This window comes from Acinonyx jubatus, chromosome D3, assembly GCF_027475565.1.
Source record: "Acinonyx jubatus isolate Ajub_Pintada_27869175 chromosome D3, VMU_Ajub_asm_v1.0, whole genome shotgun sequence".
Classification (NCBI taxonomy): domain Eukaryota; kingdom Metazoa; phylum Chordata; class Mammalia; order Carnivora; family Felidae; genus Acinonyx; species Acinonyx jubatus.
Genome location: NC_069392.1, coordinates 27,528,532 through 27,545,659, shown reverse-complemented (window position 1 = coordinate 27,545,659; position 17,128 = coordinate 27,528,532). Strand labels below are relative to the sequence as shown.

Below are 17,128 nucleotides of genomic sequence, written 5' to 3'. Positions count from 1 at the left end.
TAGCCTCTTAGTGTAGTTTTCTCTCATCCTTTTTATTATAAAGAGTACATTTTCAAAGAGAAACCCAACCAAAACAAAACAAGCAAACCAACACAGATCAAAAACCTTGTTTGCTCCTAAGTTGAATGGCTACAAGCGATGTCTCCGGACCCTCTCAGCCTCATGTGCCCGCCAGCAGGGCTGTCTCCTGCTTCCCCACAAGTGTGCCCACGAATAGGGTCTCACGCCAGGCTGTTGAGTGGGCTGGTAGAGCAGGACCATAAGGGGACGGCCCACAGGCAGCTCCCAAGAACCCAGTTCCCACTCCAGGTTGCCTGCCAGGCCTCTGCGAGCACTGTTAGCACAGAGAAGCAACCCTGAAGCCTTTATTCAAGAACCTGGCTCAGACTCCCAGCCACTGGTTATTAGGAGAATGTTAAAACAGCGAGGTGGACAACGTGAGCAATTACATAAAAGCTGTGTGAACGTGAGCACTTGAGAATGCATGCACTTAAAGCCACACAGCCTGCCCTACTGCAGTTTGACTCACAAAAGGTTGGTGCAGAAGCCCACAGATAGACTCCACCAAGTGCTTGCCTGTGTGCACATGTGCCGCACTATCTTAGTGGAGCCCCCCAAACTCTGAATGGCCCTTCACAGGGACTATGGTTCAAGTGCATGCATTTCTTTTTCTATCTTTGCCCCAAAGTAAAAGATATTTTTTACTTTGAAAATAAAAATGATGCATAAACCAAAAAAAGAAAGAAAACATTGAAATGGTACAGAAGACACTAAAGATGAAAACTACACGTCTTACTTTCCAGGCCCTGAATTCAGAGATACCCGCTATTGATAGTTTTACTTTTCCTTCTAGAAATTTTCAATGCAAACATAAATATCCTACACACAGAAGGCACATGGAGGCCTTTCGGAAACCTGTCACTAACATTATGCTGTACCCATTTTCTCCACACCTTGCTTTCTCATGTAATAGTGCATCTTCGATGTTTTTCTGGAGTTATCTTTCATTTTGGTGGCTGCATGTTGTGCCACTGAATAGGTGTACTTTGGTGTAGCTGACCAGTCTCCTACTGATGGACATTCAGCCAGCACTGTTGTGCACGTTACCCTTAAGATGCATCATTAGTGGTGAGTTGCTGGGTGAACAGTGTGGGAATGTTATGACAGATGGTGGATATTGTCCTCCAGAAAGTCCATGTGAGTCTATGACACTTGGTTCCTCATGGCCTCAGCAGTTCTGGGCAGTACCAAATCTGTGATAGGGAGGGCCTGGATTTTTTAAAATTTACTCAAAACTGTTCTCCTTGCTAGGGTACTACGTTCAACAGATCCTGACCGCTTCCAGGTAATGTTCTGCTACTTTGAAGATAAAGCTATTCAGAAAGACAAATCTGGTAAGTCGATGATTGTGGTACTCTAATGATGAATTGCGCTTTAATAGTATAAAAAGGAATACTACCAATTTTCTGTCTTTGTGAAGAAAATAGTTTTATGAAGTTACATACTACATTGGAAAGGTCAGTATAAAACAGAACCTTAACAGTGTATCCCACACCACTGCCTCATGGCAAACAGCCTCTTCTCTGCTGTCCTGCCTGCCACTCTCTTGCAGTATATTTAGTAAACTTCTATTGCCTTTAAAAAACAAGGGACACCTGGATGGTTCACCTGGCTGAGCATTCGACTTCAGCTCAGGTTATGATCTCGCAGTTTGTGGGTCCGGGCCCCACATTGGGCTCTGTGCTGACAGCTCAGAGTCTGGAGCCTGCTTCAGATTCTGTTTCTCACTCTCTCAGCCCCTCCCCCACTCATGCTCTGTCTCTGTCTCTCAAAATATAAAATATTTAAAAATTTTTTAAAAATAACAAAAATGTATAACATAACCATATAGCCTTAAGGAGCCTCACTCTTGCCTACCCACAATGCTTGAGTATGCTCTAGTCCCCAAATTTCAGTCTCTAATACTATCCCATGCTGAAAGGATCCTGGGCTTCTCAAATAATCATTGATGAACCTGGAGCATCTTATTGTTGCCAGGGAGCAGTTATGCTTTTTAAATGTCCAGAGTAGGGGCACCTAGGTGGCTCAACTCAGTCAGTTAAGCAGCTGACTCTTGATTTTGGCTCAGGCCATGATCTCATGGTTCATGGGTTCAAGCCTTGCATCGGGCTCTGCATTCACAGGGCAGAGTCTGCTTCGGATCCTCTGTCTCCCTCTCTCTGCCCCTCCCCCCCAATAAATAAATGTTTAGATAGGTAGATAGATAGGAAAAATGTCCAGAGCAGGCAAACAGGACTAAGAACCAATTTAAAAGGACTTCTAGGTGCCTGGGTGGCTCAGTTGATTGAGCGTTTGACTTTGGCTGAGGTCATGATCTCATAGTTCATGAGTTCAAACCCCACATCAGGCTCACTGCTGTCAGCACAGAGCCCACTTCAGATCCTCTGTCCCCCTGTCTCTCTGCCCCTCTCCTACTTGCACGTTCTCTTTCTCTCTCAAAAATAAATATTTTAAAAAATAAAAGGACTCCCAGTGGACAAAGTATCATAATTTGAACATGAATACATATTTTGCTTAAAAGAAGGGCAAATATACTAGGATGTGTATATCCAAATATACTAGGTTTTATATATATATATGTTATGCTAAAAAACATATATATATATATTGTTATGTTAATGTATGTGTGTATACACACATTAGCATAACACTATATAGAATATGTAGTGATAACATAATACATAGGATATATATATCTAATGTTTGTTTTTTCCACTAAGTATTTGTGAAGTAAAGATAGGTTGTTGTTTCTCTTATGTAATCAGGAAAGAGGGAACACAAAGAAAGAGCTACACAGTTCAAGGAGAGACGTGGCACCCACGATAAAGTCATGCCTGGTCTCCAAGAGTTGACAGGTAGAAAGGGTGCCCAGCAGGTGATAGGCAGAGACATCCCACAGAATGGCTAGTTAAAAGTGCTCTGTTAGCTGAGAATAGCTATTAGAGAGTTCATTGTGAGGATACCCAGACCTTCCACGAGGGCTTCATGCCTCAGTAGTCCTGCTGGTTATAAGGAGACCCTGCTCAGGACCATGAATGTTTCCAGTGGTGTCATCAGGCCAGGTCAGAATGTCAGGGCAGCAGGTCAGGACCTGTGGGCAACATCCGATTTAAGGGCCACATCATTTCTGGGAAGGTTTCAGAATAGGAAAATCTATATGAAACACAAAGACTTGCAAGTCCTATGATGCGAATGTCCTCAGATCCTGAGTGCACAGAGGGTCTCAGCTGCAACCAGTCCTAAAAGCAAACTCCTGGGAAAACAGAGAAATAATTGTAACTCTCTGATGGTACTAAAATATTATACTTAGTGGAATTCTATTAGGGCAAACCTAAGATAAGAATAGGAATGAAAATAAGAAGAGCTATTAAAATTGAGATAACAGGGGCATCTGGGTAGCTCAGTCAGTTAAGCGTCCGACTTCGGCTCAGATCATGATCTCACGGTCCATGAGTTCGAACCCACATCGGGCTCTGTGCTGACAGCTCAGAGCCTGGAACCTGCTTCAGATTCTGTGTCTCCCTCTCTCTCTGCCCTTCCCCCACTCACACTCTGTCTCTCTCTGTTTCTCTCTGTCTCTCGCTCTCTCTCTGTCTCTCTTTCTCTCAAAGATAAATAAACATTAAAAAAAAAAATAGGGGTACCTGGGTGACTCCGTTGGGTGTCTGACTTCTGCTGAGGTCATTATCTCACACTTTGTGGATTTGAGCCCTGTGTTGGGCTCTGTGCTGACAGCTCAGAGCCTGGAGCCTGCCTCCAATTCTGTGTCTCCCTCTCTGTCTCTGTCCCTCCCCCACTTACACTCTGTGTCTCTCTCTCAAAAATAAACATTTAAAAAAAGATAGCAAAGAAAAAAATTAAATGCATAGTATAGGCACTGTTTAACCAGTTTGAGTATAAGGACACTGACAGGTTTTAAGCATCATTGCATTGGTCTCTGTGTTGATTTTTAAAGTGTTTAAAAATATAAGAGACTCTGAAATGTTAGACCTATGTTTTAATTATATGCTTAGAAGAACTTGATCAGTTTTATAATTGTGCTTAAATATTTGGGTACATTATGGCCATGAGTTCTGATTGATTAACTGTGTGGGTAAATATTTCAAAGACTGCTAATTGACAATTCTTAAAATCAATAAATTTATTATTAAGTAGAGAGGAGACCTTTCCATGCCAGAAGTCATTGGCACTCTGAAGAATCTATCAACTTGTTCTTGCCAGTAGAGAATTAATCCCCAGATAATTTTTATGCCATTTTTCCTATTGTTGAAAAATCAGTCCTTGAAGAAATCCTTTTAAAAATCACCCCAAGGAGGTACGTGGCTGGCTCAGTCAGTGGAGAGTGCAACTTTTGATCTCCAGGTTGTGAATTTGGGTCTCACCTTGGGTCTAGAGATTACATAAAAATAAAACTTTTAAAAATAAAAAATAAAATCACCCCAAGGTTCTGAGGTGCTGCTTCATGTAAGACCTTTGTCCAATAAGTCCTTTATAGAACCCTTATCACTCCTACATGACAGTCAGGAAATTAGGTGTGTTTATTTATTTTTGTGGAGTAGGCAAGGAAGGAGTGTATGGGTTCTGGAAGCTCCCCCTGCTGGCAGTAGGGGGAAGGATTAGAGGAGGAGGAGCTCTTTAGAGGCCATGGTGGGAGGTGCAGGCAGGCAATTTTGTATGGTAGGAAACCCCTCCCACCAGGGTGTAGACACTGGAAGAGGAAGCCCCACATTCAGAGTCCCACACACATGCCCAAGGACCACTTGAGAGTATAGTAGAGACACTGTTAACCACTGACTGAGCTGTTCATTGATTTGTTCCCCTTGTCCATCCACCCATTGTTTTGTTTTTTAATGTTTATTTATTTATTTTTGAGAAAGAAAGCAGGAAAGGGGCACAAAGAGAAGGAGACAGAAAATCCCAAGCTGGCTTCACACTGCCAGTGCAGAGTCCTCCATGGGGCTCAAACTCACAAACTGTGATGTCATGATCTGAGCTAAAACCAAGAGTCAGAGGCCCAACCGACCAAGCCACCCAGATGCCCATTGTTTATATAACAGTTGTTTTGTGCTAAACAGTTGGGTCACCCTGAGCTTCTTTGGCTCTAGGAGGGAAGGTAGGCAACAAAAAAATTGAGATTCCTAGCCCAAAGGGGCCTAAGAACCTACCACATTTTGCCAGCCTCTTATTGAGAATATCTATAGACAGAATAAGATACCTTTCTAAAGCTAAATGTCCTCTCTCTCCTAAGGTCTGTTTTTTCTGTTACTGTGTCATAATTGCACTGGGAACTGATGTGCACCTTATGGACACTTTTTAATTTTCACAGTACACCATACTCTTCCACATGATTTCCCAATGGGTTATTTGTTTTTGTTCTGAGTATGGCACTTAGGTTAAGCCAATAAATGTATATTTACTGAGTGTACTTTCCTCTTCCTTTTCTCTCCTAAAACATGAGAGGTGGGAAGGACATGTCTATGGAGATGTGTTACTCATGAGTTTTCAGAACCAAGCAGGAAGGAGGTTATAAGAAGCATCTAGCAGCCTGCGAAGGGGAGGGCTGGCACCTCCTCTGTGCAGGTGTGAGCCCAGCCTCCATGTGTTCTTGGAATGCAGCCTGCCAGCTGCCTAGTCAGTCAGTGCAGACTAAGACCGAGGTAGTCTCAAGCTAAAGTGTAAAAGGAAAGTGCAAAAAGCAAAGTGGCTGTTTTTAAGTAAAAATCTCCAGAGAGGCTACTGCGCGTTGATGATTGGCATCTGACCACTACTATCTGACCACAAAACTATCTGATTGTTTTTTATTAGAAACTTACAGTTTCAGTTTCCTAAGAGCTATATGAAAAGATACTACACTAAACACACCCCTCCAAACAAGATTTCATCCACCAACCCAACTTCTGAGAAAGTAGCCTCTCCCTGTTTGGGCATCTCTCCACGTCACACTAATCATTTTCCATGTCTGAGAGCTTTGGGGGCCCATTTATCCTCATAAAAAACACATATGCGATGCGTCTTTGTGTTTCCGGCTCTGTGCTTTGCCTGGGGCACAGAGGTGCAGCACCTCCTTATCTCTCTGCCCTGCTGACCTTACAGCCCTGTCATTTAGCCAGCCTAAAGGCACTGGATGGGGCTCCTGGCTGGCGCCCTTGGTAGAGCATGCCACTCTTGATCTAGGGTCTGTAAGTTCAAGCCCCACATTGGGTGTAGAGATGACTTTTTAAAAAATCTTAAAGAAAACTTTTTTTATTTACTTTGAGAGAGAACGTGCGCACAAGTGAGAGAGGGGCAGAGAGAAAGAGAGACAAAATCCCAGGTAGGCTCCATGCCATCAGTGCAGAGCCCAATGGAGGGCTCAAACTCACAAACTGTAAGGTCATGACCTGAGCTGAGATCAGGAGTCAGATGCTTAACCAACTGTGCCACCCCCAAATAAAATCTTAAAAAAAAAAAAAAAAAAAGGACAGTGGATAAGTGGGACAGCACTGGTGGGCAAGCAGCACTTTATTACATCAGCACTGTGATGCTTGTGCTGTACTGTTGCTTTTTAAAATCTGCCTTGTAGGGGCGCCTGGGTGGATCAGTCAGTTAAGTATCTGACTCTTGATTTTAGCTCTGGTCATGATCTCACGGTTCATGAGTTCAAGCCCCTCACTGGGCTCTGTGCACTGACAGTGTGCAGCCTTCTTGGGATTCTCTGTCTCTCCCTCTCTCTGCCCCTACCCCACTCACTCGCTCTCTCACAAAATAAATAAACTTGAAAAAAAATCTGCTTTGTACTCTGGTGGCAACAAGCACATCCAGTGCTCAGATCTTGCTTTCTAAATATCATTCTGCATTAAAAGGAACCAAGTGTCCAAGGAAAAAAAGGTTGATTCTACAGAGAATTGGGGCAGGGAAAATACAAGATGAGCCTGGGACACCTTGTAGTGCCAGAAAGGAAGGTCCTGTGAAAGGAAAAAAAGGAAAAGGAAAGGAAGAAGAAAAGAAAAGGGATGTGGGCATGTCACAAGGACTTGAGTCTCCCCGAAAGAGTTCTCAATGGCCAAAGCTGGAACAATTTGGGCAGCAAATAATGACAGTATTGGATTATGACCCAGTGACTGAAATAAATATCTATGAGTCTATACTGATTAGATGATTGAATACATCAAACATGGGGAAAGAGGGACAGAACTTCCTTATAGAATCCCAATTACTAAAAGTAGAAAGAATGAAGAAAACAAAATCCTAGTGAGAGCCAGAGTGCCTTCTGCAAGCACATCCCACTGACAAATACTAAAATGTGGGCAAAATCTTGAAGAGAAATGAGATGTCTGCATGACCTCAAAGTATCTTCCCCAGGGGCACCTGGATGGCTCAGTCGGTTAAGCATCTGACTCTTGATCTCAGCTCATGTCTTGATCTCAGGGTTGTGAGTTCAAGCCCCGCATTGAACTCCACACTGGGTGTGGGGCCTACTTAATACAAAAAAAAAAAAAAAATCAACACATTTAAGTATCTTACCCAGGGTATTTTCCAGTTACCGTGGTGGTTTTTCTTATGCCTACATTCTCTTCAGGAGCTGCTGCTTAATTCCCCTCCCTGAGTGTGGGCTGGACTCAGTGACTCCCTTCTGAAGAGTAGAGCATGGAAAGAGAAAAGTAGTAACTGGACAGGGGGAAATTTGGCAGACACCACTGTACCCAAGCAATCAAGGTCATCCTCCCCAGTGGTAGGAGATACTGATTTCACACACTCCTGCTACTGTGCAACAAGACCACTTCATCTGTGTGGGATTTTCCTAAAAGCCTGTAACCTTAGTCTAATCACAAGCAAGCATCAGACACACCTAAATTGAGGGACATCCTACAAAATGCCTGTTCTCTTCAGAAGTGTCAGGTTCATGAAAGGCAAGAACAGACCAAGGAATCAGCACAGATTGTGCGAGACAAAGGAGACCTGATGGGTAATGCCACATGGCATCTTCATTAGATCCTGGGACAGAAAAGGGACATTAGTGGGAAAACAGGAAATCCAAATAAAGCCTGAAGTTGAGCTAATGGTATATCACTGTCGACTTCTTAGTTTTGACAAGTTGAGCTGCTAATATCAGGAGAAACTGGGTCCAGGGTATGTGGGAACTGTGTGCTCTCTCTGCCATTTGTCTGTAATCCAAAATCATTTCTAAACACTATGTTTGAAAGTAGCCGGGATCGGTCTCTTTCTCTTGATGCTTCTGACCCGTGGAAACCCCCTCCTCATTTCAGGGATGATGCAGTGTGTGATTGCCGTCGCAGACAAAGTATTTGATGCCTTCCTAAACATGATGGCAGATAAAGTAAGCCTTGTCAGAGCGCGAGCATGTGTCTGCTGGAAGCATGTGGAGGACGCCTATTGTACCTGTCTCTTCTGAATCTCCAGGCTAAGACCAAGGAAAATGAGGAAGAGCTGGAGCGGCATGCGCAGTTTCTCCTGGTGAACTTCAACCACATTCACAAGAGGATACGGAGGGTGGCAGACAAGTATCTGTCTGGTCTAGTGGATAAGTAAGCTCATTTTCCTTCTAATGCTGTGTGTGTGTGTGTGTGTGTGTGTGTGCGCGCGCGCATGTGTGCACGTGCCTCTAGGTTTAGAATCAGGGAAGAACCATCCTTACATTATCAATGCAGCAAAATTGGAGTCAGAATTTAAACTCTCAAATGGCAATGCGGCCTCCCTCAGAATGTCATGGAATTTGCTGCAGGGTCTGAAGTTTGGTCCTGAAACCTCTACTTATTCTGAGCTATTGATGTTACTTACAGTGCAGCTCCTGACAAGGGGTGTCATGTCTCTGTGTCTCTGCATCCCACCCTCCCCTGCCACAGGGCCTCTCTGGGCTCTCTCTCTGGGAAGCTCACAGCCATCCTAAGCGATACCTCCTACCCCAGAGCCCAGCCAGAGGTCCCTGGTAGAATCAGTGTCTTCCAGGCTCCTTAGAGAGGAAGGAGAGCCCACACGGACCTTTTTCCACTCCAGGCTCTCTGTGCTGGGAGCCAAAGCAGACTTTCAAGGGACATGCCCCCACATGGACGAGAACCCTCAAAGGTGGGCTGGACCAGCCTGTCTGCAATGTAAAGGCCAGAGGCAGCAAACAGCCACGCTGGGCCTGCCCTCAGCTCCATGCAAGCGTCCAGGAGTTCTGGAGCCTGCTGCAGGTGCTGTGCGCCTGGTCTAGGCAGGGCCAGAAAGCAAGTCTAGCACGTATATGACATGTGTCTGAGCTGGACCTCCTAAGCAGAGGGCCATGATGAGTCACAGCTATACAGAGTCTGCTCCCCTCACCCTGGCCACCACATCCAGGAGCAGCTTCTTCTCTTTGAGCTAGAGTGTTATGCAAATATGGCCATTTTCTATTTTGCCATCATGTGAAAATATTGGGGACCCCTGGTCAAAAACAAGGAGGATCACTTTGGGGAGTGAGGGAGCATGTCCCAGCCAGTATCAGTGTTAGGTTGAGAGCAGGTCACGTGAGGCCACATCTAGGCTCTGAAGAGTGGGACTGGCAAGTGCCTAGGGGGTGTTTCTGACAGAGTACCCTGCCTGGGAGACCTCCTGACCTCCTCCAACCGTCAGCTGGGCAGCAGGAGGTGGGGCTTTTACCCCACCCTGCCCCACCCCTCGAGGTAGCACTTTAAGGAACTCAGATTCCTTGAAGATTTGTCTCCTGGACCCTGAGATATGGCTGTCTGTGCAGGTTTCCCCACTTGCTCTGGAGCGGGACAGTGTTGAAGACCATGCTGGACATCCTCCAGACCCTGTCACTGTCATTGAGCGCTGTGAGTGTCCCTGCCATATACCAGAGCCTAATTTATGCTGCAAGTGGCCAAATTGGGGGTGGGGAGGCCAGATCCTGTCCTGGCCTTTACCAATGAGCTGCAGTAAGTTTGGAAGCCTGTCACAGACCGGACAGGTGTGGGGAATGGAGGCAAACACCGCTGCCCAGCATGAGCAGAGGCACCCAGGGAAGGTGGTTTGGAAAAGGGAGCTTGGTTGTTTTCAGGACATTCACAAGGACCAGCCTTACTACGACATTCCTGACGCCCCCTATCGGATCACCGTTCCAGACACCTGTGAAGCCCGAGAGGTAGGTGGCAGCTGTCTCCTAATTAACGGCCATTTTCATTGCCTTCTCTAGTGTCAGGGCTGGCACATTGCACACACTGTGTCATTCAGTCCCCAGAACTTTAAGGTGTGAGCATTCTCTCCCAGCCCGCAGGAGAGAAAGTCTCACAATATGAGTGGGGTGCTGACTCACTCCCAGCTGGGACTGTCTACCAAGCCTCCTCCTGCCCCCACAGCCATGTTGACTCTAAGCCCTTTCTTAGTTCAGCTGCCAAAGAGGTTTTCTGCTGCCTGTCAGTTTATAGCTTCTCAAAGCTGCCTGAGCAAGTATGACTGTCAGATGAACTTCACTGCTGTGAGGTGTGCAGACTACCTGTCATTGTGGTAGTGAGGAACGACTTCGCCTTTTGTGGTGCTGTGAGAAATAGATGGAGTAAGTAGCTCCGGATAAGGAGGCTGTGCTGTGCGAGGTCTGACTCAGAGCCCTCATGGTGGCAGACTGAAGCTCAGCTCAGACCACAGCTCAGACCTAGGGCCAGGTCATGTTCCAACCTCTGGGCCTCCAGCTGTGGGCAGGGAGTTCCCCACACGGTGACGAGGCCCCTGCACCGGTTCTTACCTGCCATGGCCTGTGTTCTCCTTCAGTTAATGACTCAGGACATATGTTGCCCAGTGGCTGTGAGGCACTGTTAGTGTAGGCCCTGCCGCCCAGCCTTACACCAGGACCACAGACCAGGATGTCTGTGCCCTATACCCTCAGTGTTAGAACATAGTCACTCTAATCATTCGCTAGGGCTGCCATGATTACGTACCACAGACTGAGTGGCTTAAACAACAAAAATTTATTTTCTCACAGTGCTGGGGGCTGGAGATCTGAGGTCAGGGTGTTGGCGGGGTTGTTTCTTCAGACACCTCTCTCCTTGGCTTTTAGATGGTTGTCGTGTTCTTTTGTCCTCACATGTCTTCCCTCTGTGCCTGTGTCCTAATCTTCTCTTACGAGGACACAGTCAGATTGGATTACGGTCCACTCATATGATACCATTTTACCTTAATTACCTCTTTAAAGGCACCATCTTCAAATACAGTCACAGTCTGAGGTAGTGGGGGCTAGGGCTTCAACACATGCATTTTAGGGGGATGCACTTCAGCCCTCAAAAGTAACTAAATACAGTTTGTAGCTGACATCCTCTGACAGCCCAGATACACTGACCTCGGCTTGATCACACCCTCTTCCAGAGCATCGTGAAGGACTTCGCGGCGCGCTGTGGAATGATCCTACAGGAGGCAATGAAGTGGGCACCTACGGTCACCAAGTCCCACTTACAGGTACTTTCTTGAAATCACCAAAAAGCAGTTTTGTTAAGCTCCTTCCAGTGATCCAGAGAACTTTCATAGACTGCGAACTCAAAATAGAAACAGCGCTAATGTGAATAAACAGAGACCAAAAACATTAGTCTAGTGTCTGGGAATAACAGAGGCCTCAGAGGCTGCTATTTGTTAGGAACACCTTGTGGGGTAAGGATACTGGTTGTGGGTGAGCGGGGCAGGTGCGATGGGATCTGTGGGCAGGCAGGCCCAGAGAACTGATCACTCACACCAGGTAGGTGCCAGGTGTGTGGCAGGCTAGGCGCGAGCGAGGAGGCCTGCCAGTCTAGTAGCAGCACCTCTGCCGAATGCCAGAGCTGGAGTGAGGCTGCTGTCCCATTAGAGCCCTATCCAGGCTGTATGTGGAGTTGGACATGAGCCTTTGCAGACCAAAGTGCTGACGTGTGAACACAAATGACTACAAAGTGAGCCATTATTCTGGTCAAGCAGAGATGGACCAAAAATACCACAATTCATGAGAGGAAAAAGTCACCTGAAAAGGAATCAAAGATAAGAAAAATCCCACTAGAAGAAATCTGGCTTAATAAAGAGAAGTTGCATCTAGAGGAGCATGTGAAGTTGACCTCAGCAACATTTGTCAAGATAAAGCTAGTTCCAAAGTGTTTCTGTGTTCAGAATCCAGGAAGGACTGAGCAGCTTGGAGGCTGTTTGGAAACACATTTTGCAAGAACCCATGGGTGGTGCCTTGTGTTGCCTTAAAGTTCTTCCTTCCACAAAGATGTAGGAGTGGTGAGGTTAGAGCAATTGGGGATATGAAAAAAATGGAGCCTTCTGTCAGGCACTCAGCAGCTAAGCTGGACAGCGATGGGCCTTGTAACTAGGCCATGCCTATAGCTTGACAGCTGTCACTGTCTAGTGGATACACTAGTATTCTTCAGACTGTGGTACTTTTTTAAACTGTTCCTTTTTGGGAACTGACTTTTCTTTTGGTTCACATGGAGGAAAGGGGCATCAGCTCCCAAGGCTGAGCTCTAAAGAGGGGAAGCCCCTTTCATTCCTAAAAGGGTTCATTAAGCAAAAAAAAAAAAAAAAAAAAAAAAAAAAAAAAAAAAAGGCCTTAATTGGGAGAGCTGTTTATTTCTTCAACCATGGCCTAAGAAAGGAGTGGAAAATGAACAAGCTTGAGGCTTGAATTGGTCTTGGTACTTCTACCAGGCCTCCCTTTGGTGTTGCCCCAGGCTCTGTTTCCCTTCCCCTGGACATCCAGTCTGTGTGAACCCTACCCCACCTCCTGTCAGGCCCTCACTGCCTACCCTTAGTGGCCCCGACCCGCCTGGACACGTCACTGTAGCCTGTCCTGAGTCATCCACCATGCTGGGCCGGTGTCAATAGCAAATCTGCTACCTTTGCTCATTAGCCACTCCCCATCGCCACGGGGTCCATGGTTGGGTTTCTGGGGCTCTATGAACCCTCCAAAACCACTGGCACAGTTTTGTAAGTCAGTGCTCACATGCACTTTCCTGAGGGGAGTCCCGTGCCTCACTCTAAACTCCTTCACCTGGCACACAAGGCCTTTCAGGCCTGGCCCATCTCTGGCCCAGGCTGGCTGCCTGCCATCTAGCCCTTGTACTTGTGCTCCTGCAGTGCTAACCCCTGACCCCTGATGGTCCCCAGAGCAGAAGGCCTTCTCACATCTCCACGCTCTGCCAGGTGTCCCCTTCCACTAGTTGGCCAGGGAGATTCTGGCCCTTACTCTGCCTTCCAGCTGTTTGTTGGGTTGCTCCTTCACAGCAGGGCTGCTCAGGCAAGCAGTACAACTGCCTGCGTGTTGACAGTGGGACCAGAACTCTACAACTGTTTTCCAGGTATCTAGCACAGGACTTGGCAGGTGGCAGATTCTCAGCAAGGATGTGCCCAAAGAATAAACAGTCCTGTCACATTTACTGTGTGCCTGCCACTCTGGGGAAATCGTCCTCGTTCACACATGAGCAAGAGTCAGTTGGGGAAGGGGGGGCTTTAATTTATTGAAGGTCCCACAGCAAGGGATGGACCCAACATTGGAACCAATGTTTGCTCTACTACCTCACACTTTATTTTATAAAGTATTATTCTTACCTTTAGAGTAAAACAGCCTTTTTTTTTTTTCCCCGACTTCAGGAATATCTGAACAAACATCAGAACTGGGTATCAGGACTGTCCCAGCACACGGGACTGGCCATGGCCACCGAAAGCATCCTTCACTTTGCCGGCTACAACAAGCAGAACACCACTCTCGGGGTATGTGTGTGCCTCCTGAGGAACAGGAGTCTCCTTCAGCAATGGGAGCCACAATATGAGGGGCAAGACCAAAGATGATATGTAGTTTTTTCTGATATATGCGGCCATGCTAGCAGTAGGCAGATTGGAATCCCATGTAAGATACTCGGGTTCAGAGAGAGTAGGTTAGTAGAACAGGCATTTCTTTACTGTGTTTCTTTCTTTCTTTTCTTTTTTTTTCAATATTTATTTATTTTTGAGAGACAGACCGAGCATGAGTGGGGGAGGGGCAGAGACACAGAATTTGAAGCAGGCACCAGGCTCTGAGCTGTCAGCACAGAGCCCGATGCAGGGCTCAAACCCACAAACCATGAGATCATGACCTGAGCTGAAGTCGGACACTTAACCAATTGAGCCACCCAGGCTCCCCATCCTTACTGTTTCTTGCTTCATTAATGATATCAGATTTGGATTTCTGTGTATCCACAAGGAAGGAAACTGATCTCTTTGAGACAAGGTCAGCATTATCTTATAGTCATGTTGATTGGAAACATTTGCTGGATTTTCCTGTTTCAGCAGGTGCCAAAGCATATGTGCACACACATCTTCAACTTGGTCTTGTTCCACTGAAGATCACTTTAGAGGGCAGCACGTCCATGAAGTAGTGCTTTCTTAGTTAAATCAGAGTTTCGGATCAAAGTAGCAGATTGAGAGCAGGTGATCTGACTGGCAGTGTTGCATGTCACTGTCTCCTAGCCTTAGGGCCTACCATGATGTCTGTCTCAAGCAAGTGTGGCTATGTGCTTCTTAACTCTGTGCCTCTTAACTCTCTCGGGGTGGAGAGGTGGAGAGGCTGCCGCCTGTCTTTTATCATGTCTTTGACATGATAGGGTGGGGGTGCAGAGGAGGGAGGATGGCGCTGCCACTTCTCACCATGGCCACAAGTCTAAGCAGGAAGGGAGGAGCCCATTAGGTGGGCTGGAGGCTCTCAGCCTCCTTGTGGAGCCTGGGGCAGTGCCACAGGTAGCCAGTGTCTTCTCACAGCCCGTGTCATCCTCAGAGCTCTCACAGAGGTCACTCCATGTTCTCTGAAGATACCAGTGTCACCAGTACACCCTGTGCTTACAGGCCAGGCCCAGCGGCGTAAGATCAGCTCCCTGAGCTGGGTCTCTCCACCACTCTGAGGACACAAGCAGAGGCCAGAAGTGGGCACTCCTTAGAATGCCTTTGACAACTCCTTGTCCTCTTCTAGGCTAGCTTGTAAGAGTCGGTTTTTCCTAAAAGATTTAAATCTTTTTTTTGTAGAAAAAGAGATTTAGGTGTGGTTTTCCCTTTTCTATTGCTGAGGAGGAAAGGATATATGTATTGTGTGTTCTGATTGTTGGTTGTAATGGAGATCCTGGCCAACCTGCCCCTGCTCCATGAAAAGCACAGGAGCCTGCTGGCCACCAGAGTGACATCTCCCCATCACATGGCATTCAGGGAAGAGCAGCTTCTAGGGGGTGTTTGAGAAGCATGGTCTCAGGCCAGTGGCTCTTGCTGCATAGAGACTGTCAGAAAACTCCTGTAGGGCTGCCCTCCCCATCACACTGCACCAGACGTCTGAGCCAAAGCAGTTGGAGTAGTTCTACCAGGGAGGGAGGTAGGCTGCAGTGCAGGCCATTTGCTGTCTGGGGGCTGCGCAGATATCACGGAATCCCTGGTAAGAAGGCCATTGTTTTCCGCATTTTGCAGGGGAGTATATTCAGGCTAAGGGACAGCAAGTGGCCTCCCTAGGGCGTCATAGCTGGTTGGTGGCAGAGCCAGGTTCCAGTGTAGGCCTGCTTGATGCCATAGGCCACACTGTCTCCAAAAAATGTAGTGTTACATGACCTTTTGCAAAATAGACCAGCTTAATAATTTTATGAGAAAATCATGTATTTTTGTTCTTGCTTATGTTTTCCCAAATTTCATATTTTCTTTTCTTGACCCTCTTTCTCCCTACCTGCCTGCTCCCTCCAAAAAAATAATCCCTCAAACTTCAACTATTGAGAGATTCATTTTCCCCAATGGGACCTGAATGTCAAGAAGTGGATAGGTTTTGTTGGTTTATAGTAAAAGGCGCTAAAGGGGTGAAAGGTCATCTTCAGTGCATGTTCTTAGTCTTCAGTGATGTTGGGAAGGGCAGTGAGGAGCATGGTAGCAGTGACCAGCCAGGGTAAGGGAGAGCAGTCATCAGGACCCCGAGTGGTGGGAGGTGCAGCTGAAGCAGAGGAAGTGAAGGGGGGTCTGAAAATATTTTCCCCATCCTGTGGGCTGCTGTTGTACTCAGAGTGCACCCCTTTTGTCTTCTGCTCTTAGACTGTTGGCACCTGTTGGGTATCTCCAAGCCCCTGCTGGCTTATGCTCACTGTCACTATGCTCTCAACTTCACCATTCACCATCTTCAAGTCACATTTACACACCAGCACGCACCCACAGAGGAGACAGCCCGGGAGCACTAACTTCACAGCATTTTCATTGCAGATTATGATGATTTTCATAATGATCTGATGATTATTTCTCTTGCAAAAGACCTGTTCACCACTGGGATGAAAGCAGTCAGGGTGGCAAAGTGAAGTTCTATCACAAGCTGCCTTCCAGAGAAAATTTTTCATCCTAAAATTGTTTTTAAATTCTTTTTCCGTGGTTCTTATCAGACTGGAAGGTGTTCTAAAGTATTTCTTTTTGAGGTGCCTGGGTGGGCTAAGTTGGATAAGCATCTAACTTCGGCTCAGGCCATAGTCTCATGGTTCGTGGGTTCAAGCCCTGTGTTGGGCTCTGTGCTGAAAACTCACAGCCTGGAGCCTGCTTCAAATTCTGTGTCTTCCTCTCTTCTCTGCCCTTCTCCCACTCACACTCTGTCTCTCTCTTTCAAAAATGAATAAATGTTAAAAAAAATTAAAAGTATTTCATTTTATTAGCTTGTCAGCATAGAAGATTTTTAATAACCTCTGGATCTGAACTTGACTTCTTAATTGGACTTAAGCTTAGCCATAGTGAACACAAAGAAAACATGTGGTAATGGTCTGAAATAATTCTTGATATTTCTCTGTAGGCAACTCAGCTGACAGAGCGCCCGGCCTGTGTGAAGAAAGATTATTCCAATTTCATGGCATCCCTGAATCTACGCAACCGCTATGCGGGCGAGGTGCGTATCCTGACGCAGGCTTTCAAAGTCTCCTCTCACTCTACTGCCAGTCAGCTCCCAGTGGAAAACGAGCTCAGGTTCTGGAACTTACTCATTTTATGTGGACTTGAAGCCATGGGGCCCTGGGACTCACCAGCCCAGTCAGCAGCATTTATGACTACCACTTACCACCTCTGCAAAGGGATGACCTCATGTACATATACTCTGGCCATGCTGAAGCTTTCTATTTTTCTGGCT

General features: G+C 46.4%; 1 protein-coding gene across 1 annotated transcript in view; it reads left to right on the top strand.

Annotated features, from left to right (window-relative positions):
* PI4KA (phosphatidylinositol 4-kinase alpha) overlaps positions 1 to 17,128 on the top strand; it is a 111,428-nt gene that overhangs the window by 67,359 nt on the left and 26,941 nt on the right. The window contains exons 23-30 of the mRNA XM_015088453.3: positions 1,312 to 1,394; positions 8,307 to 8,377; positions 8,461 to 8,585; positions 9,773 to 9,854; positions 10,079 to 10,162; positions 11,377 to 11,466; positions 13,624 to 13,743; positions 16,799 to 16,891. Of these exons, the coding sequence (XP_014943939.2) occupies positions 1,312 to 1,394; positions 8,307 to 8,377; positions 8,461 to 8,585; positions 9,773 to 9,854; positions 10,079 to 10,162; positions 11,377 to 11,466; positions 13,624 to 13,743; positions 16,799 to 16,891 (748 nt within the window). The remainder of the gene's footprint in view (positions 1 to 1,311; positions 1,395 to 8,306; positions 8,378 to 8,460; positions 8,586 to 9,772; positions 9,855 to 10,078; positions 10,163 to 11,376; positions 11,467 to 13,623; positions 13,744 to 16,798; positions 16,892 to 17,128) is intronic.